Consider the following 23,235-nt stretch of genomic DNA (forward strand, 5'->3'; position numbering starts at 1 on the left):
ACCTGAGCTCTCTGGAAGAAATTCATAGGAACCCAGAGAAACGAACTTCATTCTGCAAGGACTAAACTAGAGCAAGGAGAGAGAGAGGTCAAGGGAGAAGGGTGAGGGAAACACATACGGTGGGTGAGGTACAGAGGCCGCCCTGGCCCAGCACCCAGTGCAGGTAGCCAGAAGAGGTTCTCTTTTGGGGCTGCTTGAAAAAGTTTGGTCCGTGAACAAAACAGTTTGCCCGGTGACTGTGAATCCACTGCTAGCTGTCTCTTTCTCTTCTCTCCATCACCCTGGTGTGGTACCCAGAAGTTGACTTCTGGTTCTGTATAAAGAGCCAGTGGAGGTATGATGTGCTTAAAGATTCTGAGCATAAGCCTGGTGATTCTGGCTGGGTGGGCGCTCAGTACCGTCAGCTCTGAGCTGGGCTGGACACGCAAGAGATCCTTGGCTCGAAGAGGACACCTGAGTCAGGTGCTGTTGGAAGGAGAACGCTGTTGGCTGGGGGCCGAGGTTAGAAGACCCAGAGCTGCTCCTCGGCGTCACCTCTTTGGGGTCTACCCCAGCAGACCTGGGAACTACCCGAGGCCCTACCTTGCGGCGGGTCAAGGAACGTACCATGCAGGGCGCAGTAAGCCAGACGCCGAGGGAATGGCTGTGAGCTCTGTTCCCCCACACCTGACTGGAAGTGCAGGAGTGACAAGTGAGGCTGAGCGGCCAGCTGCCCTGTGGGTAGGGGATGGTCCTACTGGGCAGTCGGAGCTACTGGGAGATGATGACACTTATCTTGGCGATCAAGGTTCCAAGGAGCCTCTAGGTGAGGCTGGGACTCAAGAACACGGAGCCTTGGCTGCCACCAAGATCACCACCTTCCCACGCCAGAAGGAACCCGGACCAGAGACCCAAAGGAAGGGCCGGACCAAGACCAGGCGTCGTCGCCAGGTGGCGAAGGGGCGGGCAGGAGGTGTGCAGGGAGACCCCAATGTTGCTCCCCGGCACTTCCAACCTTGGTCTAAGCATCCCCTTATGCATGGGGTCAGAACCAGCTCTTCGGAGGGCAGCATCCAGAATGGTGGAGGGGACCCCGACTGGGAAGCAGAGACCTTTAGCCCCCAAGGAGGATTGCCTGTCTTGTACTTCTCTGGGAGGCGGGAGCAGCTGCTGCTACGTCCAGAAGTGCTGGCTGACATTCCCCGGGAGGCGTTCACAGTGGAAGCCTGGGTGAAACCGGAGGGAGGACAGAACAGCCCAGCCATCATTGCAGGTAATAACCCACTCCTGGGCTTTCCGTAGTCCGCGGGGGTAGGGTTGGCTTCCTTTTTTGACGAGGTTAGACTTTGGGGGCAAGGAGGGGAAAGGGACAGAGCAGGAGGGCCAGGGAGGGCTGGCTGAGCAGAGAGGGGGAAGGGCCTTTATTCATCTGCACAGCAGGATTCCAGACATCATCTACCTTAATGACTCTGTAACCACAAGAGCATTTGTCCCTTGTATTGATCTCATGTGGTTCTATACATTGTGCTGGCACTTAGGAGACCTCCAGCTCACTCTCTTATCCCTCTTTAAAGGGGAAGATCTCTGGTTCTTTGTCAGTGGGGAAGAGGTGTCACACTCCATTTCTCATAGTCCTGTATGAGATACCCAGGCAACTTTGAAACTACATGAAAGTGTAAAGACCCGGGCAGTGAGTCAAGCCTGGGCTGGGCCAGGCAGCGAGAGAGCAAGGCTGCCAGGTGTGCAGCCAATGGGTCCTGGTTGGTTTCCTTTTCTTTGAGCAGCCCTGGAATGTAGCAGAAAGCTACTACCTTGTCCAGGTCCTTGAGTCCCCTTTGCTTTGTCCTAAAAATCACGAGTGAGTCCAGCCTAGGAATAGAAAGGTCGACTGGAAAAGGTGGGCACTCACAAGCCAGGACCCTGGTCTCTAGCCCTGGCCGTTGTAAAAGGGACCTAAAATGCACCTTGTATAACTCTATGGTTTTAATCAGGGGCAGTGTTTGGGAACACTACCCACATTTATTTTACTCTATACCCAGATCTTGGCTTTCATGGGAAGTCACCCAGAAAGACAAAGAAAAGAGTGGGGTTAGGAATGTCTCCTTTGCCTTACTTCGGGGGTGGGGGGATTGGTTTCAGGCAAGGGGTGGTTGGGGGTTAGAAGTGCTACTTCATCATTCAGTTTCTCATTATCCCTCTGGAGCCCCCCGTGACAGAACCTCACACAAGGCTAGGCACCGAGTAGAACCCTTTAAATCTTATTAATCCGGATTGTCCACAACACCGTTTGATGTTTGCCAGTCCTATGACATCGATGGGGTAACAGAAGGAATGAGAGGTATGCCAAAGGCAGACTGGGAATGGAACTCCAGGACCCCTCAAAGGCTTGACAGCTCCCCGTATTAAAAACTTCTCAGGTTACTGGATGCCTGCAAATAAGTTTCAGACTAGAGAAAGAAAGCTGGAAGGAGGGAGCCTCTTTCAATGGGGTGTTGCTGGAACATCCCTTCCGGACACGCTGTCTCCCCCTCTTTGGCTGTGATTTCTCTTTTGGAAGCTGGGATTCCCAGACACTGAGTGCTCTAGAGTCTTGTGGTTTTGCGTGATTTTATTTTGGGGTGGGAGAGGGTGAAGGGAGGGGATAGAGAAGGGGCTGGGCTGTGAGATAGGTGGGGGCAGAGAAAGAGTAGAAGGAAATCCTTATTCTGGGGCCAAATGGAAGAAATAATGAGATGATTATCTGATCAGAGTTGGCAGCTTCACAGTTTTTCCCAGATGACATCTTCTTGCTGCCTAATCTCACTTCCTAGTACCCATCTGCCAGGGAAACTGTGTGCTTGCAGTCTAGACCGGGGCCTACCACTCTGCTTACCCCTCCTCTGGCAGTAGCGGCATAGGGACCTGGGATCAGTTCCCTGGCTCTGAAGAATCAGAGAAGGATCCAGCAGGAATATAGGAGGGAGGCTCTAAGAGACCAGTGCTTTGAGTTGTTAAAACCCAAACCTGAGGGAACAGATTCTGGACAGTGGGTACCTGACCCCTCTTCCCATCCCTTTCATGTCCTTCTGTCTCATGCTCTGCAGTGGGGAGAACAGGGTCAGGATTTGATTCCAATTACAGCCTTCCTTGATGCACCTCCTCCCTTGCCCCCCCCACCAAGCCCGTACATCTCCCTCCCGTGCCCACCTCCACCCCCGCCACCCTGCCACAGCACACACTCAGATCCTTCTCCAAAGTGCCCATCTGAATCCTCATAACCTCCCTAAGCATGTAAAATTAGGCAGGAAATCTTTCGCAGACAGTCTAGCTTCGGAGGTTTCTTTCTCTTCAAATCAAAGTGTTCCTGGAGGTGTGCTGGTATTTCCCCTATAGGGCCACACCAGGAAGGTGGAGGGCAGGGAATACCCAGGTCTATCTCCTCTCCACCTCCCACCCTGTATATCTGTTCAGATTTGTGCACATCAGAAAATATTCAGGAAAGATTTAGGGTAAAAGTCTGGGAGAGATGGGGCCTGGGAACAAGGCTTTCATTCTTTAGGATTCTAGCAACCGGGTTCCCAAGGACATAGGCATCCTTGTCTACTCATTGTGAGCTCCGTACACTTCCCCTGGGGGCCCCAGGGCTGAGAACCATGAAGGGCCAAGGCTAGTCCCCCCCGCCTACCCCCGGAATAAAGGTCTCCGATTCGCTAATTTACTCACTCCTACCAACAGATCAGCCCAAATTCCCTCTCTGACCCTAGCACTGGTCCTTTTATTTGGTCACTGCCTGTTCCTGGGCTGGTTGGCCTTCAGCTGTGCAGAATGACCACAATTGAATTGTGTTCCTGAGAGCTAAATACAATTTAGCCATGGAAGTTCTGCTGCTTCACTGAGGATAACCCAAGATGCTGCAAAACTTGGCTCCCATACTCTTCTCCAACAGCTCTCAAACCTCAGATTCTACCTACTTAACATAGACCCAGTTTCCCGGTTCTCCATCTACCAAACTTGGGGCATTTTCTCCTCGGCAGATATATTAAGTGATTCAGCTGTACCAGCCCTTGCCCTTGTAGAGGAACCCCCCCCTGAGATGGGAGGCCTCAGGGAATACTTCCCACACAGGGCGCTAGGTGGCAGCGTTGCTTCGTGCACAGGAGAGTAGGCGGCGCCTTGGAAGCCACGCAGTGGGGAATGTGTCTGGTTTCTCGGAGGGCTGTCCTTTCCCCCGGCCTCCGGGAGGTATTTAATCATCCCCTCCCAGAGCATTGTCGGTGGGCATCCCTTAGGGTCAGCTTCATACAAGTCTTTTTGCAGGGCCTATGTGAAAGGGCTAAAGTGGCATTCTTTGGGTTGTGACTAACTGGCACTTGTAGCATCTGGTAAAGAAAACAAAATCAACTAGAGTTACCTCCCTCCCCCCACCCCCACCCCTAACTCCCACGTGCTTCCAAAATAGGAAGTTGGATTCTGGATGGATTGTTGGAATACTTTCATTTAGAGCCAAGGACAGTGCAGGCCTCACAGGCTTTCACTGCTAAGATTCTGGTCCCTGGAGGGGGAGTGACGGTGCTGGGCCCCCTGCAAGTTAGACCTTCTGAAGTTGCCAGTCTCCTGTAGTTCTGACGTGGGGCAAGGGGGCCTAGGAAAAGACTGTGTGTGGCTGCTCCAGTACAGGGGCCTCCATAAAAGTAACTACTCAGGGGCCTGGCAATTCAGGGATTTGTGGCCACCAAGGAGTAGCCTGAGGTCAGGATCCCATTTGGATAGGCTGTTGGAACTCAGCAGTGGACTTAAGCCGAATTCTGTTCCATCCTCGTGTGAAATCTTTAAGCTCCAGCACCCAACCCTGAAACCATCCTGTTTCTCTCCTTCTCAACTTCCTTTCCTCTCCTTCAACCCCAACATACACAGAAGAGGACCTTTTAATAGGTTCCCCCTCACCCATAATTGATTTCAAATGTTCCCTGAAGTTGCCCAGCTGAGTAACCACCTGCAGCTCCAAGAGGCAGGAGACTGAGTCAGTTAAGTCCATGGTAGAACTGGAGCCCAAGCCCACGTTTCTTCACTCAACAAATATTTATTGAGTGCCTTGCCATGCAAAGCAGGGCAAGGCTCTGTGGGGAATACAAAGATGTCTAAGAAACTGTCCCTGACTTGAAGATGAGTTTTCCTTTTCTGAGGGTCCAAGTTTCAGAGGAGATGCCAGGGCAGAATTTGGGAGTCAGACAGACCTGGAATCAGACCCCATCTGACACTTAATCAGTGCTGCGACCTGTGGCAATCCATTAAACTTTTCTGAGCTTTGGTGTCCTTAGATTGAGAAATGAGATAATGTCTTGCAGAGTTGTTACAATGTTTACTTGAATCATGTATGTAAAGTGCCCAACACAGGCTTGACCGTGGAATTTATTTACGAAGTGGTATTAACAGCGGGAGGTGATCATTGATTGCTAAAAGCAGTGTGTTAACCAATGCATCTTTGGTGTTAACCCGCCAACCTGCAATCCTTCCTCAGTTAGGATATTAATTTCTTAGGAATTTAGTTTGCTAATCTGTAAAATAGGAATGACGGTAAATAGGGTTTTTTTTGCAAGATGGTCTCAAGATGATTGAGAACGCTGTGGAATCAGTGGCTTGAAAAGACTCTGTTTTTTTAAAAAATCATTTTTTTTTTTAGCGTGGGCAATACTATTTAATACATTGGACAATGGTCCAAGGCTTTTTCTGGGGTCATACACTCTTCTGAGAATATGATGGAAGCTATGCTCACTTTCCAGAAATATGTCCGTGTCATGTAGTTCACATAACTTTCAGAGCTCTCTGGATTTCCTGGTAGCTAGCATCTGCTGACCTTGTTTAAGGCATATTGATAGCTTTTTTGTTTTGAATGACACCTGAGAAATGAGATTTCACAGGACGGTGTAACAACCCCTTCTCCCAGTAAGGGAGTGGCGTCCTCAGGGTGAGGAGTTTTGTTGATGTGGGGTGTGGAGCTTCATAGATTCACACACAAAAGTATCCACGTAGATATAAAGAGAATTTAAAAGGAAGGCCGTGTTTGCTATCTCGCTCTTTATCCAGAAGGATTCAGTAACAGATGAAGAGCCACGTCTATACCTCTCCCAGGGCTCCTTGGAAGATGAGGTTTCTCCAGCCCTCACCTGCCTCTTCCTGTATTGCAGTGATGGTCAAGGTCAGAGTGTTTGCCTTCATGGGGCCCTGAGGAATTTCCTGTTTTATTCCACAGTTAGCTCTGCTCCTTGATCTCGACCTAGATGTGTAGTGAGGTCATATAACCCCGCCCTTGGCATGGAAGAACCTTGGATGTGAGGTCGTTGGTCTCTGGGGGTGGGTTTGCCCACTATAATGGGCAAGCCATATGTCCTGATGGTTGTAAGCTAGCATCTGTGTATAGAAGAGTTTCTATTCTGTGACGATATGGCCCTCCAGAAGAGAGGCCAGGTCTGGTTTTAGAAGTACAACAGATTGTCACTCTGCCCCTCCTTTCACAGCTCACTGCCCCTCGTCCACGGAGTCTTCATGATTCCCTGTGTGAAGGTGATCTCCTCCATTTCCCCGCTTGCACAGCCCTTTACCGGTGGTTTCCTGGGGTGCACATTGCTTCCTGCCTCAGAGGTTCTATACATGTCTCATTTTTATTTAGCGAAAGTTGCCCAGGAAACAAGGGCATGTCTGGTTCACTTTTGTCATCCCAAAATATCTAGCACGGTGTTAGACCCTCAGTTATGTTTGTAGAACAGATAAAGTAGAAATTTAGCTTGCTGATGCCCACTAGGAATGAGAAAAGGGTGAAAGAAGTTACTTTCTGTAACTGGAGGCTCTTTGTGGGGAACCAGGGCAGTGGCTTTCAAATTCTACTTTTGCTGCCTGCAGAGGCGTCTCAGGAGCTTTTGAGGGGAACTGTTGGGCACGGGGCTCCCTGCCCACCATCAAGAGGAGCAGCCCCTGTCTTATCTGTTTCATATGAAAAAAGAGTTTTGTTGCTTCTAAAAAGTTTAAACCCCATAACTCTAGAGCAGATGTTGGTGTACTCTGGCCTCTGGGCCCCATCAGGTCCAAAACTGAAACCTGTTTTTGTAAATAAAGTTTTATTAGAACCCAGCCACCCCCATTTGATTGTGTGTTCTCTGTGTGGCTGCTCCCACTTTGAAGGGCAGAGTTGAGTAGTTGCAACAGAGAATGTATGGCCTGCAAAGCCTAAAATATTTACTGTGAGGCCCTTTGTAGAGTTTGCCAAATCCTGCTCTAGAGCATTACTTCTCAAACTTAAATGTGCATGGAGATCACCTGGTATTTTTCTCAAAATGTCCTTGCTGCTATGGGAATACACCTTGCAGCGGATGCAATGAGAATGCCAACTACGGGGCATTTCCTTGCCCAAGGACAGAGGTGCTGTGCTCTGAACTTGTCACTGCATTTGCACTGAGGCCACATGCCTTGGTGTGGCAGGGGTAAGGAAAACCAGTTCCTGAGAGATTCAGATCTCCTCTGATAGTTGTCTCTGCCTTGAGGACTCGTGATGGCCTTGCAGCTCATTCTTTAGACTGTATAACAGTTTACAATGCTTCCACTCCATCTTCTCTCTTTCCTTCCTTCAGGTCAGACCTGTACCATGAACTGATGGCCCTCCCAGTCTTTTCAGGCCCACTCCCTGTTTTCTCTCCTAGTTGTCTCTCCTAACAAAATCCTGGTATGTTGAACCCCATCTTGGCATCTGCTTCTTGCACTAACACAACTAACACAAACGCAGATTCTGTTTCAGTAGGTCTGGGGGAGCAGTTCTAACAGGCTCCTAGGTGCTGCTGCTGCTAGTGTGTGCACTGTGATTTAAGTAGCAAGGCTTAAGATTTAAGTAGACTCATGAATCTAGAGCAGGGTAGGCAGACTTTTTCTGTAAAGGCACAGTAGTAAAAAGTTTAGGCTTTGCAGGCCACATAGTCTCTGTTACAGCTATTCTGTCATTAGAGCATGCAAGCAGCCATAGACAATATGTAAATGAATGAGCATGGCTGTGTTTTAGTAAAACTTTATTTTCAAAGACAGGTGGCAGTCCCAATTTTGCCTGTGGGCCATAGTTTGCCAGCACCTGGTATTCAGGACTCTTCCTGCATGCCATGCTTCTTCCACAGTCCTCTTTTTCTTTGCTTCCTAGTCCTACACTATCCAGGATAATACCTACAGAGAGACTGACAGTATCAGTGGTAGGGAAACACCTTTTATTCAAGTAAAAACAAAACTTCCCAGAAATTTTCCGCAAAAAACAAGTCCGGATGGTTTTTGTATGAGCATTCCAGATGGAGTTTCTATTTATTTACAGTTGATCGTTGAACAACATGAGTTTGAACTGTGCAGGTCTACTTATATGTGGAGTTTTTTCCAATAGTAAATACTACAGTACTACCTGGTCCGTGGTTGGCTGAATCTGAGGATGTGGAACCCGGATATGGAGGAACTGGGAATACGGAGGACTTACTATAAGTTATACATGGATTTTTTTAAAAAATTATTTATTATTTATTTTTGGCTGTGTTGGGTCCTCGTTTCTGTGCGAGGGCTTTCTCTAGTTGCGGCAAGCGGGGGCCACTCTTCATCGCGGTGCGCGGGCCTCTCACTGTCGCGGCCTCTCCTTGCGGAGCACAGGCTCCAGACGCGCAGGCTCAGTAGTTGTGGCTCACGGACCCAGTTGCTCCGCGGCATGCGGGATCTTCCCAGACCAGGGCTCGAACCCGTGTCCCCTGCACTGGCAGGCAGATTCTCAACCACTGTGCCACCAGGGAAGCCCTATACATGGATTTTTGACTGCATGGAGGGTTGGTGCCCCAACCCTTGTGTTGTTCAAGGGTCAACTATATTTTCTTTTTTTATAAATGGCATATTGAGATAAAACTTTTATACCATAAAGTTCACCTGTTTAAACTGTACAATTAATGTTTTTTAGAATATTTACAGAGTTGTGCAACTGTTACCACAATCTAATTTTAGAACATTTTCATTCTACCCAAAAGAAACACATTACCCATTAGTAGTCACTCCCCATTTCCCCCTCCTCCTTCCCATATCCACAATAACCAGAGACAACCACTCATCTATTTTCTGTCTCTATAGATTTGGCTACCCTGGACATTTCATATAATATGTGGTCTTTTGAATCTGGTTTCTTTCACTTGAGGTTCGTCATGTTTTAGCACGCAGCAGAGCTTCATTCCTTTTCATTGCTGAGCAGTATTCCTTAGATATGTCACTTTTAAAAAAAAAATCTATTCTCCAGTTGATGGACATTTTGGTGGCTTCTACTTTTTGGGTATATGAATAGTGCTGCTATGAATACCATACACAAGGGGATTTATGTTTTTATTTCTGCTGAGTAGGCATCTAGGAGTGAAATTGCATATGGTAACTATGTTGAACATTTTGAGGCACTGCCAGACCATTCTCCAAAATAGCTGCACCATTTTGCAATTCCCAGGAATGCATGAGGGTTTGCTTTTATATTTTGACCCACTAAAATTAAAAAGACTTCTGTGGCCTCATTGAAGACTAGGGCTTGGCCATTGCTTACATCTGGTAGCACCTGGGTAGTTTTTGAGAAATGTGATGTTGTCTTGTACAATGAGTAGACACGTGGACCTCTGTGCTGAGGCCTCTGCAATCAGAGGGAGGCCTTACTGGTTGAGATGGGAGCTATCATCAAGCTCCGTCCTCCAGCTACTCAAGGGCATCCTAAGATGGCCCATTCTTCCCTGAACCTGACTCTGTATGGCGGGAGTTCTCCTTTGGCCTGAACTGCATTACTTTCTATGACTTTCCACCTGCATGAGCCCCAAATGACATGCACGTGGGGAACACTCAGGCCCTCAAAAGTCACAGTGCATTGGATTCTGATGCATCAGCTCCTTCAGGAAGAAGAGAAGAAGAGAAACTGAGGGGAGAAGGGAAAATAAAGGCCATATAGCTCCCCTATAATGTCCTGAACTTTTCCCTGGATTCCAGCTCTGGGTGCTTAAGCATTGCCATCTCCCTGTGGCCCACTCTGTTCAGGACCTGGTGCCTGACTCACAAGGAGGAGCCCTGGGGTTCTGGAGTCATCCAGGTGTCTTGGGGTGCAGGTTGGGGAAGGAGACTCACTTCCAGGTGGTGGCACAGAAGTGTTTCCTCCGAGTGTGGCTGTGTGATCATCCTCCTTATCACGGTGCAGCTTCAGTGCCTGACACCGGTTACTGCTCTTCCTGTCCTCATCCCCGCCTTCAGTGACTGTCTCCCTTCTTTGTGTCCACAACCTCAGGGAGACAGTGCAGTGGGGAGGGGTCTCGGCTGATCCACGTGCCACCATTGGCCGCTCTCTCCTCATTCTCCGTTGGCTGTGTGTTCCCTCAGCCCTCAGGGATGATGGAAACCTACGGGCACTCTCGGTGTAGTTCTTGGGTGGAGCACGGGTTGGCAGGTTGGAAATATTCAGGAGTAATAGGGGTGCAGCTGGAAAGTAGGAATCACCTTTGGCGGCCCAAATAAATTCACCCCTTTGCCCATCACTGGCAATGCTTTGCCCTTCCTCACCTTCTGCTCCCTCCTTCGTGCTCTACTTTGCTGTTCCTCTGGGGCTGGCTGCCCACCTGAGTCATTCAGGATGTGCGCTCCAGTAGGCCTGCTCCTTGTTCCCATCCTAGCCCATGCCTTGAGGAGGCAGAATAAACAGGAGAGGAAGGCAGCACGTTCGTTTGGATTTTGAGCCTGAATACCCTGAACATCCCTTAGCTTCAGTGTCTGCTGCCATAAACAAGTGCATAAATTCCATGCTTCTGTGCTCCAGTACATGGGATTAGGTTACTCTGGGGGCTCTTCAAATCCCTTCCTGCTCACATCATACACCCCATGGCCCTAGCACCTTCTAGAAAGCATATCTCTATGTTAAGTTTGTGTCCAAAAAATAACAGCATCCCCTCCTTCTCATTTCCATTACCTGCCTTAAAATAATCCTACTCTTTGGATTTTTTTAAAAGGAGAACATCCAGGAAATAAAGCCCAGTGGGCAAACAAAAACATCCCAGTTCTCTTTATGAGTCAGAAGTGAGTCGTGGAGAAAAGTTGTTCTGCCCAAATCTACAATATGGTCACTGGAACCCAAAATTTCAGAGCATTTTGAAGTTGAAGCATTGCCATGGCAACCAATTGGGATATCAAGACCAGTATTTGTGGCTCAATTCTGGATTAGAAATCCAGTTGCTGATCAGAGAGGGAAGTCACAGAGCTTAAAACTTAATCAATCAGTTAGTGAATCATCATTCAAGCAGTGACTCAGCATTTGCTAACTCTCATACAAGTAATTGCGGTACAGTTTGGGCAGGTTAGAAAAGAAACATACCTTTTTGGGTTTCTATCTGTTAATTTATCCATTCATTTATTCCTTCATCCACCATTTATTGAGCTCCTATTAGGTGAAGTATCAGGCATTACGTCACGTGTTGGGGAATCAAGAATGAGGAAGGCAGGGGCTGCACCTGGAAGGTGCTCACTGTCCAGTGGGAGCTGACCTGAAACTACACCATTATAGCTCAGCCCCTAGGAGGGCCAGTCCTGTCTCAATGAGCCTGAGAATTCCTCGAGGCTAGAGAAGGAGAGCCAGAAACCAGAGAGACTGAAGGAGGCCTGGGAGGCAGCAGAATTGGGGAAAAGAGAGAAGGATGGAGATATCCAAGTGTCAGATGGCATCGGAGCACCCACTAAGCCATCAGGCCTGAAGTGGGCTCATTGGACGAAGCAGTTAGAAAATCATCAGAGACTTTAGCGAGAGCAGTTTCACTCTGGAGTTGGGGGCTGGGAGAGGACTCCACATTCCAGCAAATGGAGGTATGAATAAGATGTGAGGCTGTGAAGACCTGGAGCAGGGTCTAGCACACTCTGCAAAGAAAGTCGCTATGAGGGGAAGGAATAGGAGTCAGAAGTAGACACAGGTTTAGAGAGACTTTTTTAAGGTAGGAGAGATCCAAGTCTCAAGGTCTTGTAATAAAGCACTAGGAGTCTAAAGCAGAAGACAGCATAAACACACAGGAAAATAACGCAAGATGAGGTAGCAGAAATGGAAAGCATGCCCAACTGTCTCAAGAAATTATTGAAAGGATTTTTATTTGACAAATACTTACATAGTTCTTACTCTGAACCACATATGACTGTGGTCACTTTGAAAATGTTAACTCATGAGCTCCTCAGAACAACTCAAGGAAGTGGATGGAGAAGTTGGAGCACAGAGAGGAATAGGATGTTGTCCAATGACACACAGCTGCTCATGCTGCATCAACATTTGGACCTGAGGGCTCCATCCCTAGAGTACATGCTCTTATCCACTATGCAAAGCCATCTCTAATTTTTATGGAAGAAGCAGCAAGGAGCGAAGGGTCCCAACATGTCTCAACTGAACCCTTCTACCTGTCTCATTTCTCCTGTTTCCTTGATCTCAGCAAAGAGCTCTTTCCACACAGGCCAGAACCCTGGGGGTTCTTGTCCCACTTCAATACCCCTCACCCCTACTTCCCTCAACATCACATATAATACCAGGAATCACTCACCAAGTCTTGTTTGTTCTACCTCTATAGCCTCATTTGGACCTGTCCTATTCATCCCCACAGCCACTACACTAATCCTGGACATCTCTCACCTGAGAGGCCAATTCATTCTTCAGCTAATTGACTGAACTTTTTTTTGAGCTTTCTCAAATACCAAGCGGCTCAAGTCACTTTCTGGCCTAAAACCCTTGAATGACCCCCGTGTGAGCTCAGGATAAAGGTCCACTTCTTTAGTATGCCATATGGTACCCTACTTATGTCCTCAGGCTCACCACTGCCCTCTAGGGGGGATGCACCCTCACACACCCGGCCATACACGCGTGCACACACGCGTGCACCTACATACACACATACATACTTAAACATGCACACACATTTACACTTCACAGTCCTACACATTCAAAACCACACACACACACACACACACACACACACACACTCTTAGTTGCGTTCTAGCAACACCAAACTAGTAGCAGTGACACAGATATACCACTCTTTCCCCAGCCTCTGGCTTCTGACCTGAGCCCTTTGCACTTTTTCTCCTAACAAGAAACTACTCCCCAAACCCACATTCTTTGAATTTACTTCTAGTTACTCCCTGGTTTTTAGTTAATATGATATCTCTTCCAGAAAACCTTCCTTGGTCTCGCTGATACAGATTTGTTCTCCAATGAATTCTCCTAACACCTTATACTCAGCCTTATCAAGACACTTAGGTCAACTTACTGCAAGTCCCATCTTACTTTTTATTCATTCAACAGATACTCTTTGAGCTCCTACTGTGCACCAGACACTGTGCTGGGGGTTGATGTTAGACAGATATGGCCCTACTGCCACACTATTTCGTTCCTAGGCTAGCTCCCCATTTGGGCTGCTTGAGGTCAGGGGCTGTACTTTTTTCATTGCTATACCCATAGCACCTAGTGCATTGATAGCAAATAAAACTCATCCAATAAATATTTGATAAGAGGATGAATGAATGAGTGAACAAACACAGGGAAAGATTTAGTCTTACAAACTGTGAAGTAAATGTTTCTATTTGCAAGTAGGCACAGGAAGACATGGTAATCTTTAAATCTTATTGATTTGGAAGATGGCTACAATGTTTGAAATTCACTTGAAAATAACTAGAAGGGGTGGTTACCTTTATCTTCCACCTCATCTTCCCCTTCCTCAGCCCACCAAATATATCTATACTTGATAAATATTGACCAGGAACTAGTCTCCCAGAAGAATTGGGTGTAGTTGCAACTTGAATTAACTATGATTATTTCTAAACTTTCAGAAATTATCTATTCTATTTATTTGCTTCTTCTGGTTTGTATGCATTGTCTCTTTCTCATTGTCCCGCTAGAAATTTTGTTTTGTGTATCCATCTGTTCACATCTTTCCTTGTGGGAGGGGGAGGAGAGACTGTTTCTAGAGAAAGTTAATTTTGCCAGTCTAAAAAAGAGGACAACAGGGGGCCTGGAAACAGGAAGTACCTAGCTCAATTTGTTTTTTAATCCATTCTCTCACTTACTAATTTATTTATTCAACAGATCTTTATTGAGCACAAAGTTAGTGTATGACAGGACTACTTGCTCTCAAGAAGTTTATGATACAGTTGGAGAGATAGGGCCTATATATATTAAAATGATACTATTAACAGTGAATAATAATATTGAGTGCTTATTGCGTGCTAAGCACTGTTTTCATTATTTTACATGTGTGAATTAATTTAATCCTCCCTCAGACCCTATAAATTAGGTATCATTATTATCTCCATTTCATGGATGAGGAAAATGAGAGAAATTGCTCAATGTTGCTCAAGGTTGTACAGTTATTAAGTTTGGTTGATCTAGCGGATCACACTCCTCAGTCTGCTCTATTAACTAGAATAGTATTAACCACCTTTTGGATTCTCAATTGGCTGCTGGGCTGGCTCCCCTTAGCCATTTTTGGGTCTGGATTAAGGCCTGGGAGAGTCTGGGGAAGTTGGGATGAGACAGGGTTGTCCTGGAAGATGTGCATGAGGACCCAAAATACATTGGCCACTCTCTGAAAGGCACACTGGAACTCCAGCTTGGCTATCCAGGTGGCTTTTTTTCTAGCCCTTGTGGACTACTTTTTTAGCAAGAAAGTAGCTAACCACCCAGGCAGTAGGTGATGAATGCCTAAAGCAATGTTGCATTTTGCTGTCCTGATCAAGACAACTTCCTTAGGAAGGAGGCTCCTGCTGCCCCTGATTGATTTCAGGTCAATGGCAGTGCTGGGCCTGTTTCTTTGCAGTTCTGGGGGTCACAGTGGCCCAAGCCCTTTGCTTTCTAGGCTTTTCCAAACAGTGCAAAATTCCTTTAAATAACCTCCAGGCCATATAGAAATGGAAACAATCAACTTACTATTTACTAGGTAACTTACTTTTGTCCTTACATTATCATTATTACTTAAAATTTTCTAGCATCACCATTACAATTTTCTAACAAGCAAATCTGAGTAGGTTACCTTCTGCCATGTCTTATCTTTTGCTACTTAAAACCCTCAGTGGCTCTTGATTTGTCATCCAGAGTGCAAGTCAAAACTGGTTAACTCTTATTTAATGTCCCTTATGATCTATTCCAACCAAAATATCTGATTTTAATTTTACCAATGTCCTACATGAAGTTTATAATTCTTAATTAATCAGTTTATTCAACAAATATTTATTGAGTGTCTAATGTGTGTCAGGCTCCATTCTAGATACTGGAGATTCAGCAGAAGACAGGCTAAAAATAACCATAATTAATAACAGCTTACATTTTTGAGTGTTTACTGTAATTAGGCTTTACCTATATTAATGCATTTGATCATCAAATGAAGGAGGCATTATCATTAGTTCCATTTTACAGATAAGTAAGTGGACTCAAGAGAGGTTGCTTATTGTAGAAAATGTATTAAATATAAAAATTAAGAAACCCTTTTCCTATGAATCTGCATTTATGAAAATAAGCATATATTTGTTATTTTATAAAATTTAGATCAAAGTATATATCTTGTTTTAGAATTTACATAGTTTTTAAAATAAACAAGCTGTAAACACCTTCCTGTGTTCCTAAATATTCATCTAAAATGTGATTTTTATTTAATTTTAAATTTTTATTTTTTTAATTCCATTTTTTAAACTAAAACACAAACAAAACCAAAAGCAGTTTACCCATTCCTCCCACCCTTCCAGTCCCCACCTCTGGCAATCACCAGTCTGTTCTCTGTATCTATGAGCTTTTTGGTTTTTTGTTTGTTTTTATTCTTTTCCTATATATATTTACAGATTTCACATATAAGAGAGCTCATATGATATTTTTTCTTTCTCTGTCTGACTTATTTCACCTAGCATATTAGCTATCCAGGTCTATCCATGTGGTTGCAAATGGCAAGATTTCATTCTTTTTCATTGCTGGGTAGTATTCCATTGTATATACCAAAATGTCTTAATCCATTCATCTATTGATGGACACATATTGTTTACATATCTTGGCTATTGTAAGTAACGCTGCAATGAATGTGCTTTTTTTTATTGATATAGTCCCACTTGTTTATTTTTGTTCTTGTTGCTTTTGCTTTTGGTGTCAGATTAAAAACATCTTTGCCAAGACCTATGTTAAGGAGCTTACAGCCTATGTTTCCTTCTAGGAGTTTTATGGTTTCAGGTCTTACATTCAGAGCTTTCATCCCTTTTGAATTAATTCTTGTGTGTGATATAAGATAGTGGTCCTGTTTCATTCTTTTGCAAGTGGCTATCCAGTTTTCCCAACAGCATTTTTTGAAGCCAGTCTTGTCCCCATTGTATACTCTTGGCTACTTTGTCATAAATGAATTAATTGTATATGTGTGGGTTTATTTTGGGCTCTCTATTCTTTTCCATTGATCTTTGTTTCTGTTTTAATGCCAATACCATACTGTTTTTATTACTATAGCTTTGTAATATTGTTTGAAATTAGGGAGCATTTTGCCCCCAGTTTTGTTCTGTTTTTCTCAAGATTGCTTTTGCTATTTGGGGTCTTTTATGCTTCCATACAAATTTTAGGATCGTTTGTTCTATTTCTGTGAAAAGTGCCATTGAATTTTGATAGGGATTGTATTGATTCTGTAGATTGGTTGGACAAATATGCACATTTTAACAATCTTAATTCTTCCAACCAATGAGCATAGAATATCTTTCCATTTATATGTGTCCTCTTCATTTTCTTTCATCAGTGTGTCATAATTTTCCATATATAGGGATTTCACCTCCTTGATTAAATTCGTTCCTGGGTATTTTATTCTTTTTGATATAATTGTACATGGGATTGTTTTCTTAATTTCTCTTTCTGATAGTTTATTATTAGTACATAGAAACACAACAGATTTCTGTGTATTGATTTTGTATCCTGCAGTTTTACTGTATTCATGTGTTAGTATTAGCAATTTTTTAGTGGAATCCTTAGAGTTTTCTATATATAAAATCATGTCATCTAGAAATAGGTACAAGTATACTACTTTGTCTCTGATTTAGATCCTTTTATTTTTTTCTTGCCTAATTGCTCTGGCTAGAACTTCCAATACCAAATTGAATACAAGTGGTGAGAGGGGGAACTCCTGTCTTGTTCCTGATGTTAGAGAAAAAGATTTCCACTTTTCACCCTTGAGTACAATGTTAGTTGTGGGATTATTATATAGAGATTGTGTCATGTTGAGGTACATTCCTTCTACCCAATTTGTTTGAGAGTTTTTATCATAAATGGAAATTGAATTTTTTCAGATGCTTTTTCGGTATGTATTGAGGTGATCATATGAGTTTTGTCCTTCATTTTGTTAATGTGGTGTATCACGATTGATTTGCAGATGTTGAACCTTTCTTGCATCTCTGGAATGAATCCCACTTGACATGGTGTATGATCCTTTTAATGTATTGTTGAATTCAGTTTGCTAATATTTTGTTGAGGATTTTTGCATCTATGTTCATCAGGGATATTGGCCTGTAATTTTCTTTTCTTGTTGTATCCTTGTCTGGTTTTGATATCAGGGTAATGCTGGCCTTGTATAATGAGTTAGAAGTATTCTCTTCTATTTTTGGAAGAGTTTGAGAGGAACTGGCATTAATTTTTCTTTGACTGTTTGGTAGAATTACTAGTGAAGCTGTCTGGTCTTGGACTTTTGTTTGTTTGAAGGTTTTTGATTACTGACTCAATCTCCTTACTAGTAATTGGTCTGTCAAATTTTATATTTCTCCATGATTCAACCTTGGAAGGTTGTATGTTTCTAGGAATTTATCCATTTTTTTTAAGTTGTCCAATTTGTCAGTATATAATTGTTTGTATTAATCGCTTATAATCCTTTGTATTTATGTGGTATCAGTTATAACATCTCCTCTCATTTCTGACTATTTATTCGAGTCCTCTCTCTTTTTTTTCTTGAGGAGTCTAGCTCAAGGTTTATCAATTTTATTGATCTTTTCAAAGAACTAGCTCTTGATTTTGCTGATCTTTTCTATTATCTTTTTAGTCTCTATGTTATTATTTCTGCTCTGATCTTTGATATTTCAGAACTTCTGCTAACTTTTGGCTTTGCTTGTTCTTTTTTTCCTGGTTCCTTTAGGTCTAAATTTAGATTGTTTAGTTGAGATTTTTGTTTGTTTGTTTCTTGAGGCATGCTATAAACTTCCCTCTTAGAACTGCTTTAGCTCTATCCAATAAGTTTTGGCATCATATTTCCATTTTTGTTTGTCTCAAGGTATTTTTGATTTCTCTTTTAATTCTTCATTTTCCCACTGGTGTTTAGTGGCATGTTATTTAGTCTCCACATATCTGTAAAATTTCCAGATTTATTCTTGTAATTGATTTATTGTTTTATACCATTGTGTCTAGAAAAGATGCTTGACATGATTTCAATTCTTAAATTTTTAAAGACATTTTAAGACTTGTTTTGTAGTCTAACATATAATCTATCCTGGGGAATGTCCCACGTACACTTGAGAAGAATGTGTATTCTATTGCTTTTGAATGGAATGTTCTGTATGTAAATGTTAAGTCAATCTAGTCTTAATGTGTCATTTAAAGCCAACGTTTCCATATTGATTTTCTGTCTAGATGATCTATCCATTGATGCAAGTGGGGTATTAAAGCCCTTATGATAATTGTATTGCTGTCTATTTCTCCCTTTAGGTCGACTATTACTTGCTTTTATATACTTAGGTGCTCCTATGTTGAGTGCATAAATATTTACAAATGTTATATCTTCTTATTGGATTGACCCCTTGATCATGATGTAACAGCTTTCTTTGTATCTTATTGCAGTCTTTGTTTCAAAGTCTATTTTGTCTGATATAAGTATAGATACCCCAACTTTCTTTTGGTCTCCATTTGCGTAGAATATCTTTTTCCATTCCTTCACTTTCAGCATATGTGTGTCCTTACATCTAAAGTGAATCTTTTGTAGGCAGCATATAGATGGATCTTCTTTTTTTCATCCATTCAACCACTCTAAATCTTTTGATTAGAGAATTTAGTTCATTTGCATATAAAGTAATTATTGATAGGTATGTGCTTACTGTCATTGTGTCAATTATTTTCTGGCTGTTTTTGTAGCCTCTTTCTTTTGCTGTCTTCTTTTTTTAAAATTTATTTATGTATTTATTTTTTAATTAAATAATTAATTAATTAATTATTTCAATTTTTGGCTGTGTTGGGTCTTCATTGCTGTGCATGGTCTTTCTCTAGTTGTGGCGAGTTGGGGCTACACTTCATTGCAGTGCATAGGATTCTCATTTGTGGTGACTTCTCTTGTTGCAAAGCATAGGCTCTAGGCACACAGGCTTCAGTAGTTGCAGTATGTGGGCTCAATAGTTGTGGCACTTGGGCCCTAGAGTGCACAGGCTTCCGTAGTTGTGGCACGTGGGCTCAGTAGTTGTGGCTCATGGGCTCTAGAGCACAGGCTCAGTAGTTGTGGAGAACGGGCTTAGTTGCTCCGCGGCATGTGAGATCTTCCCAGACCAGGGATCGAACCCATGTCCCCTGCATTGGCAGGCGGATTCTTAACCACTGCGCCACCAGGGAAGTCCCTTTTTTGCTGTCTTCTTTTGTGATTTGATGACTTTCTTTAGTGGTATTCATATGTTCCTTTTTATTATCTTTTGTGTATTTACTATAGGTTTTTGCTTTGTGGTTACCATGAGGCTTACATATGACAAATTATATCTAAAACAGTCTATTTTAAGTTGATAACAACTAAGTTTCATCTCATTGTAAAGTTTTACATTATTACTCTCCCCACCAGGTTTCATCTTTTTGATGTCACATTTTACATTTTTTATCTTGCTTATCCCTTAACTAATTACTGTAATCAGTTATTTTTATTACTTTTGTCTTTTATCCTTCATACTAGCTTTGTAAGTGATTAATCCACTACCTTTACTATATTTACCTTCCCAGTGAGATTTATTCTTTCATATGTGTTCTTGTTATCAATTAGCACCCTTTCTTTTCATCTTAAAGAGGTCTTTTTAACACTTCTTTTAAGGCTGGTTTAGTGGTGATGAACTCTTTTATCATTTACTTATCTGGAAGGCTCTTTATTTCTTCTTCACTCCTTAATATTAACTTTGCTGCTAATATTAACTTTGGATGTTCTCCATACACACACTAAAATCTGAGCAGCTCTGGTCTAGAGCTGGCCTTTGGGAGGTCTGTGTGCACTTTCAGTCTGGTCTGGCAGGCACTACCTATTAAAGGTAGAAGGTGGTGGTGCTTTTCATTTAACTCCCCATGTCCACTCTGTTCCTCATCAGTAACAATAATAACCTTAAGAGTAGCTAACATTTATTGACACTTTGTGTCAGGAACCTTGCTAACTACTTTCCATGGTTGCTATGTATGAGCCACCTCTTCTGAGGTTGTGCATGCCTTTGGAGTCTTGTCTCCCATCTCACCATTCTGTGTTTCCCTGCTCTCTCAGGCAATGACAAAGCAAGCCCTCTCCTCTCCCTGCCAATCTGCCTCATCAACTCTCACCCTATGCATGGGTGGCCTATGGAAAGCCGGGGAAATTCTCATTCTGGTTTCTGTCATCTTTGTGCATGACTAAAATGAAGAGTGGACTGTAAAGAGAGATTTAAAATTTTTCTGGGAAGATGCTAGTGAAATAGTCTCAGAAGGTTTTCTTCCCACTCTGTAAAAGCTTGGGCTCATAGTTAAAAAGCTGAGCCTAATCCTGTCTTGAAGGAAAGTCATCTAGAACAGCTGAAGAAAACCTCCCTGGGCTTTTTTTTTCACTTTCTCCCACTGTTCCTGCTGACACAGCCCTGCTCTCTGCCAGGTTGCATGGCCTTTGATGGATGGCCGCCTATCTCCTCCTCCTCCTTGGCCCTTTTTGTTCCCCTTATGCTCTCCCTGGGGGGTGGGGTGTTGGGTAAGTAGTTCTGCAGAAGGCAGCAGATAGATGTGCAGGGAGGCTATAGGCATAACATCCTGAGAAAGAAGCTTGCCTTGTATCAGGTTGATTTATGATCATGACCTAACCTGGCCCTATTTTATGCTCATTTTCCTCCTAAAAACAAACTTGCACCACACAGCATGTTTTTTCAGTTACCAGAGCTGATGACATTGTGCGTGACTTCTCTGTTTTATTGAGCCTCACCTTTCTGGAAGCCAATGGGCCTTCCTGGAGAAGCAGAACCCTCACTCCCGATTTTAACCCTCCCAGAAGTACAGAGAAGAACTCTGCTATGGGGCTTTCCTGGAATTGAGGTTCCATGGCCATTTCTGTGCCAAGGACAGCATTTCTGCCTGGACTTTATCTTCTTCTACCTTGGCCTGTAGTTAAATGATCTCCTCTATAAGACTCTCTCATGGATAAATGTTCCCTCCAGGGTAGGGCTTTGCCCAAGAAAATCTCTCCACAGGTTTTACCACATGTGCTGTAATCCAACCTTGTAGGACTCAGAAGGAAGCAGCTTATTATGTGATGGCTGGGGAAAGCATCATGGGAAAGTCTGAGCACCTGTAGATGCACAGTGGAAGGAACACTTGGTCCCCCTTGCATCATACCTCTAGGTCAGATGCAATTGCAGGATCAATGGGCACCCCTGCCCTCCACCCACCCGCCTCCGAGACTGGTGGGATATCTTCCTTCTCTGAGTCAAGATTCTCATGACTCAATTTGACTTTCAGAGCAGAGCAGGTGCAATGTAGGAACTAAAACTTGTTCTTCCCTTCACCCTGTGGGAAATTCACAGGTGTCTAAGATAGGCTCTTGCCCTCAGGGAATTTTCAGATTGCTTGGTTGAATAGGGAAAATAGCAGCAGTACCATGAGGGTCAGCAAGCTGCAGCAGAAAACTCCTTTGACTAAAGTGGTCAAGCAAGGCTTCATGGACAAGGTGAAGCTTAGGTTAATTTTGAAGGGCACACCCATAGGTGGGAGGCACTTTAGGCAAAGGGAGCTCTATAGCATTATTTATGGGGTTGAGACTGTATTTGGAATGGTGGTGTTAGGAAAGTGACATGTTGACTGTAGATCAGGATTTTAATTGGGGAGTGTATGAGAATGAAGTCTCAGTGCATCTTTCTCAGCATTGGGCTTACATAGGCCCTCAGACAGGGACATTTTTTGGCTTTTCCATTTATTTCAACACTCTGAAATCAAAGTTTGCATAATGTTCTTGAAGCACAGACACTTTTCTGCTTTGAGAAGGGAAAGTGTATGAATTGCTCCTTTTCCCCATTTGTCATTACCATAAAATAGGAATGCCAAGGACAGGTTGATTCCTGACAGTTCTCAGAAGATTCCTTTTGCTCTCACTTCATACTGACTTTTATAAGTCCTGGGGTGGGTACTTTCCTCATTAGGATGCCAAGAACACTGTTGAAGTGTAACTCCCTCTCTCTGGTCTTGTGTTCAGGGGACCCTATTCTGTCAAAACCAACTGACAGGAGATTCCAGTAGGGGAGCAGAGGGGATTTCTGGTGGAGAAGGAGGTGAGCAGTCAGAACAGTCTGACTGGATTGTTTGAGAGCAGCTCCTACCTGGACCATCTCACTTCCCTTCTCTGTTACACTCTCTTCTAATACAGAGTCCTCCTGCACCAGTTACATACCTAGTGGGGAAACCAAGAAAAAGGAAGAAATGGAAGCCACTGGCTTGGAGCAGTTTTCAGCTGAGTGTTCTTCACATTAGCTCCCCTCCCACTTTCTCCAGCCTTTAGTCACTGCCCTGGTTTTGGGATACGAAGCTCCCACTTTGTTTCAGGGTCCTCTAGCATTGATTACTGACTGTCATGTGTCACAGAAAACCCTGCGGGGCCACCCAGACATTTTACTAAATGTCAGCAAGACAGCTTGTCAACTTAGGTATTGGCCAGCCTGGAGATATTAACTGCTCTGCTAACCAGTCTGTTCTGTCCTCCGAACTATTTCCAGGTGTGGATGTCAGCCTGCTTATATTTTTTTGAGAATCAGATCCCAGTCACCTTCAAGAAGTCGTCTGAAAATTTGTTAATGCCACACTCACCAGCTTTTTTGCTCTTCTTGCTCCAAAAGAACAATTAACCATTAATTTTTAGAATTTGAAATGTTTTAGTGCAGTGGAAAGAACATGGGCTTTTTGGTCAACGAGATCTGGTTTTGATCGCTGTCTCTGGTTCTTCCTAGATGTAAGACTGTGGAAAACTTGCTTCACTTCTGTGATCCTCAGTTTTTTGGTTTTTA

The 23,235-nt window shown here is 43.7% G+C and overlaps 1 protein-coding gene across 1 annotated transcript in view; it reads left to right on the plus strand.

Moving 5' to 3' along the window:
• Positions 1-336: 336 nt before the first annotated feature.
• The window catches only part of PAPPA2 (pappalysin 2), a 300,507-nt gene continuing 277,608 nt past the window's right edge, over positions 337-23,235 (plus strand). The window contains exon 1 of the mRNA XM_068538389.1: positions 337-1,252. Within this exon, the coding sequence (XP_068394490.1) occupies positions 337-1,252 (916 nt within the window). The remainder of the gene's footprint in view (positions 1,253-23,235) is intronic.

The sequence above is a fragment of the Eschrichtius robustus genome, chromosome 3, assembly GCF_028021215.1.
Source record: "Eschrichtius robustus isolate mEscRob2 chromosome 3, mEscRob2.pri, whole genome shotgun sequence".
In the NCBI taxonomy this organism is placed as follows: domain Eukaryota; kingdom Metazoa; phylum Chordata; class Mammalia; order Artiodactyla; family Eschrichtiidae; genus Eschrichtius; species Eschrichtius robustus.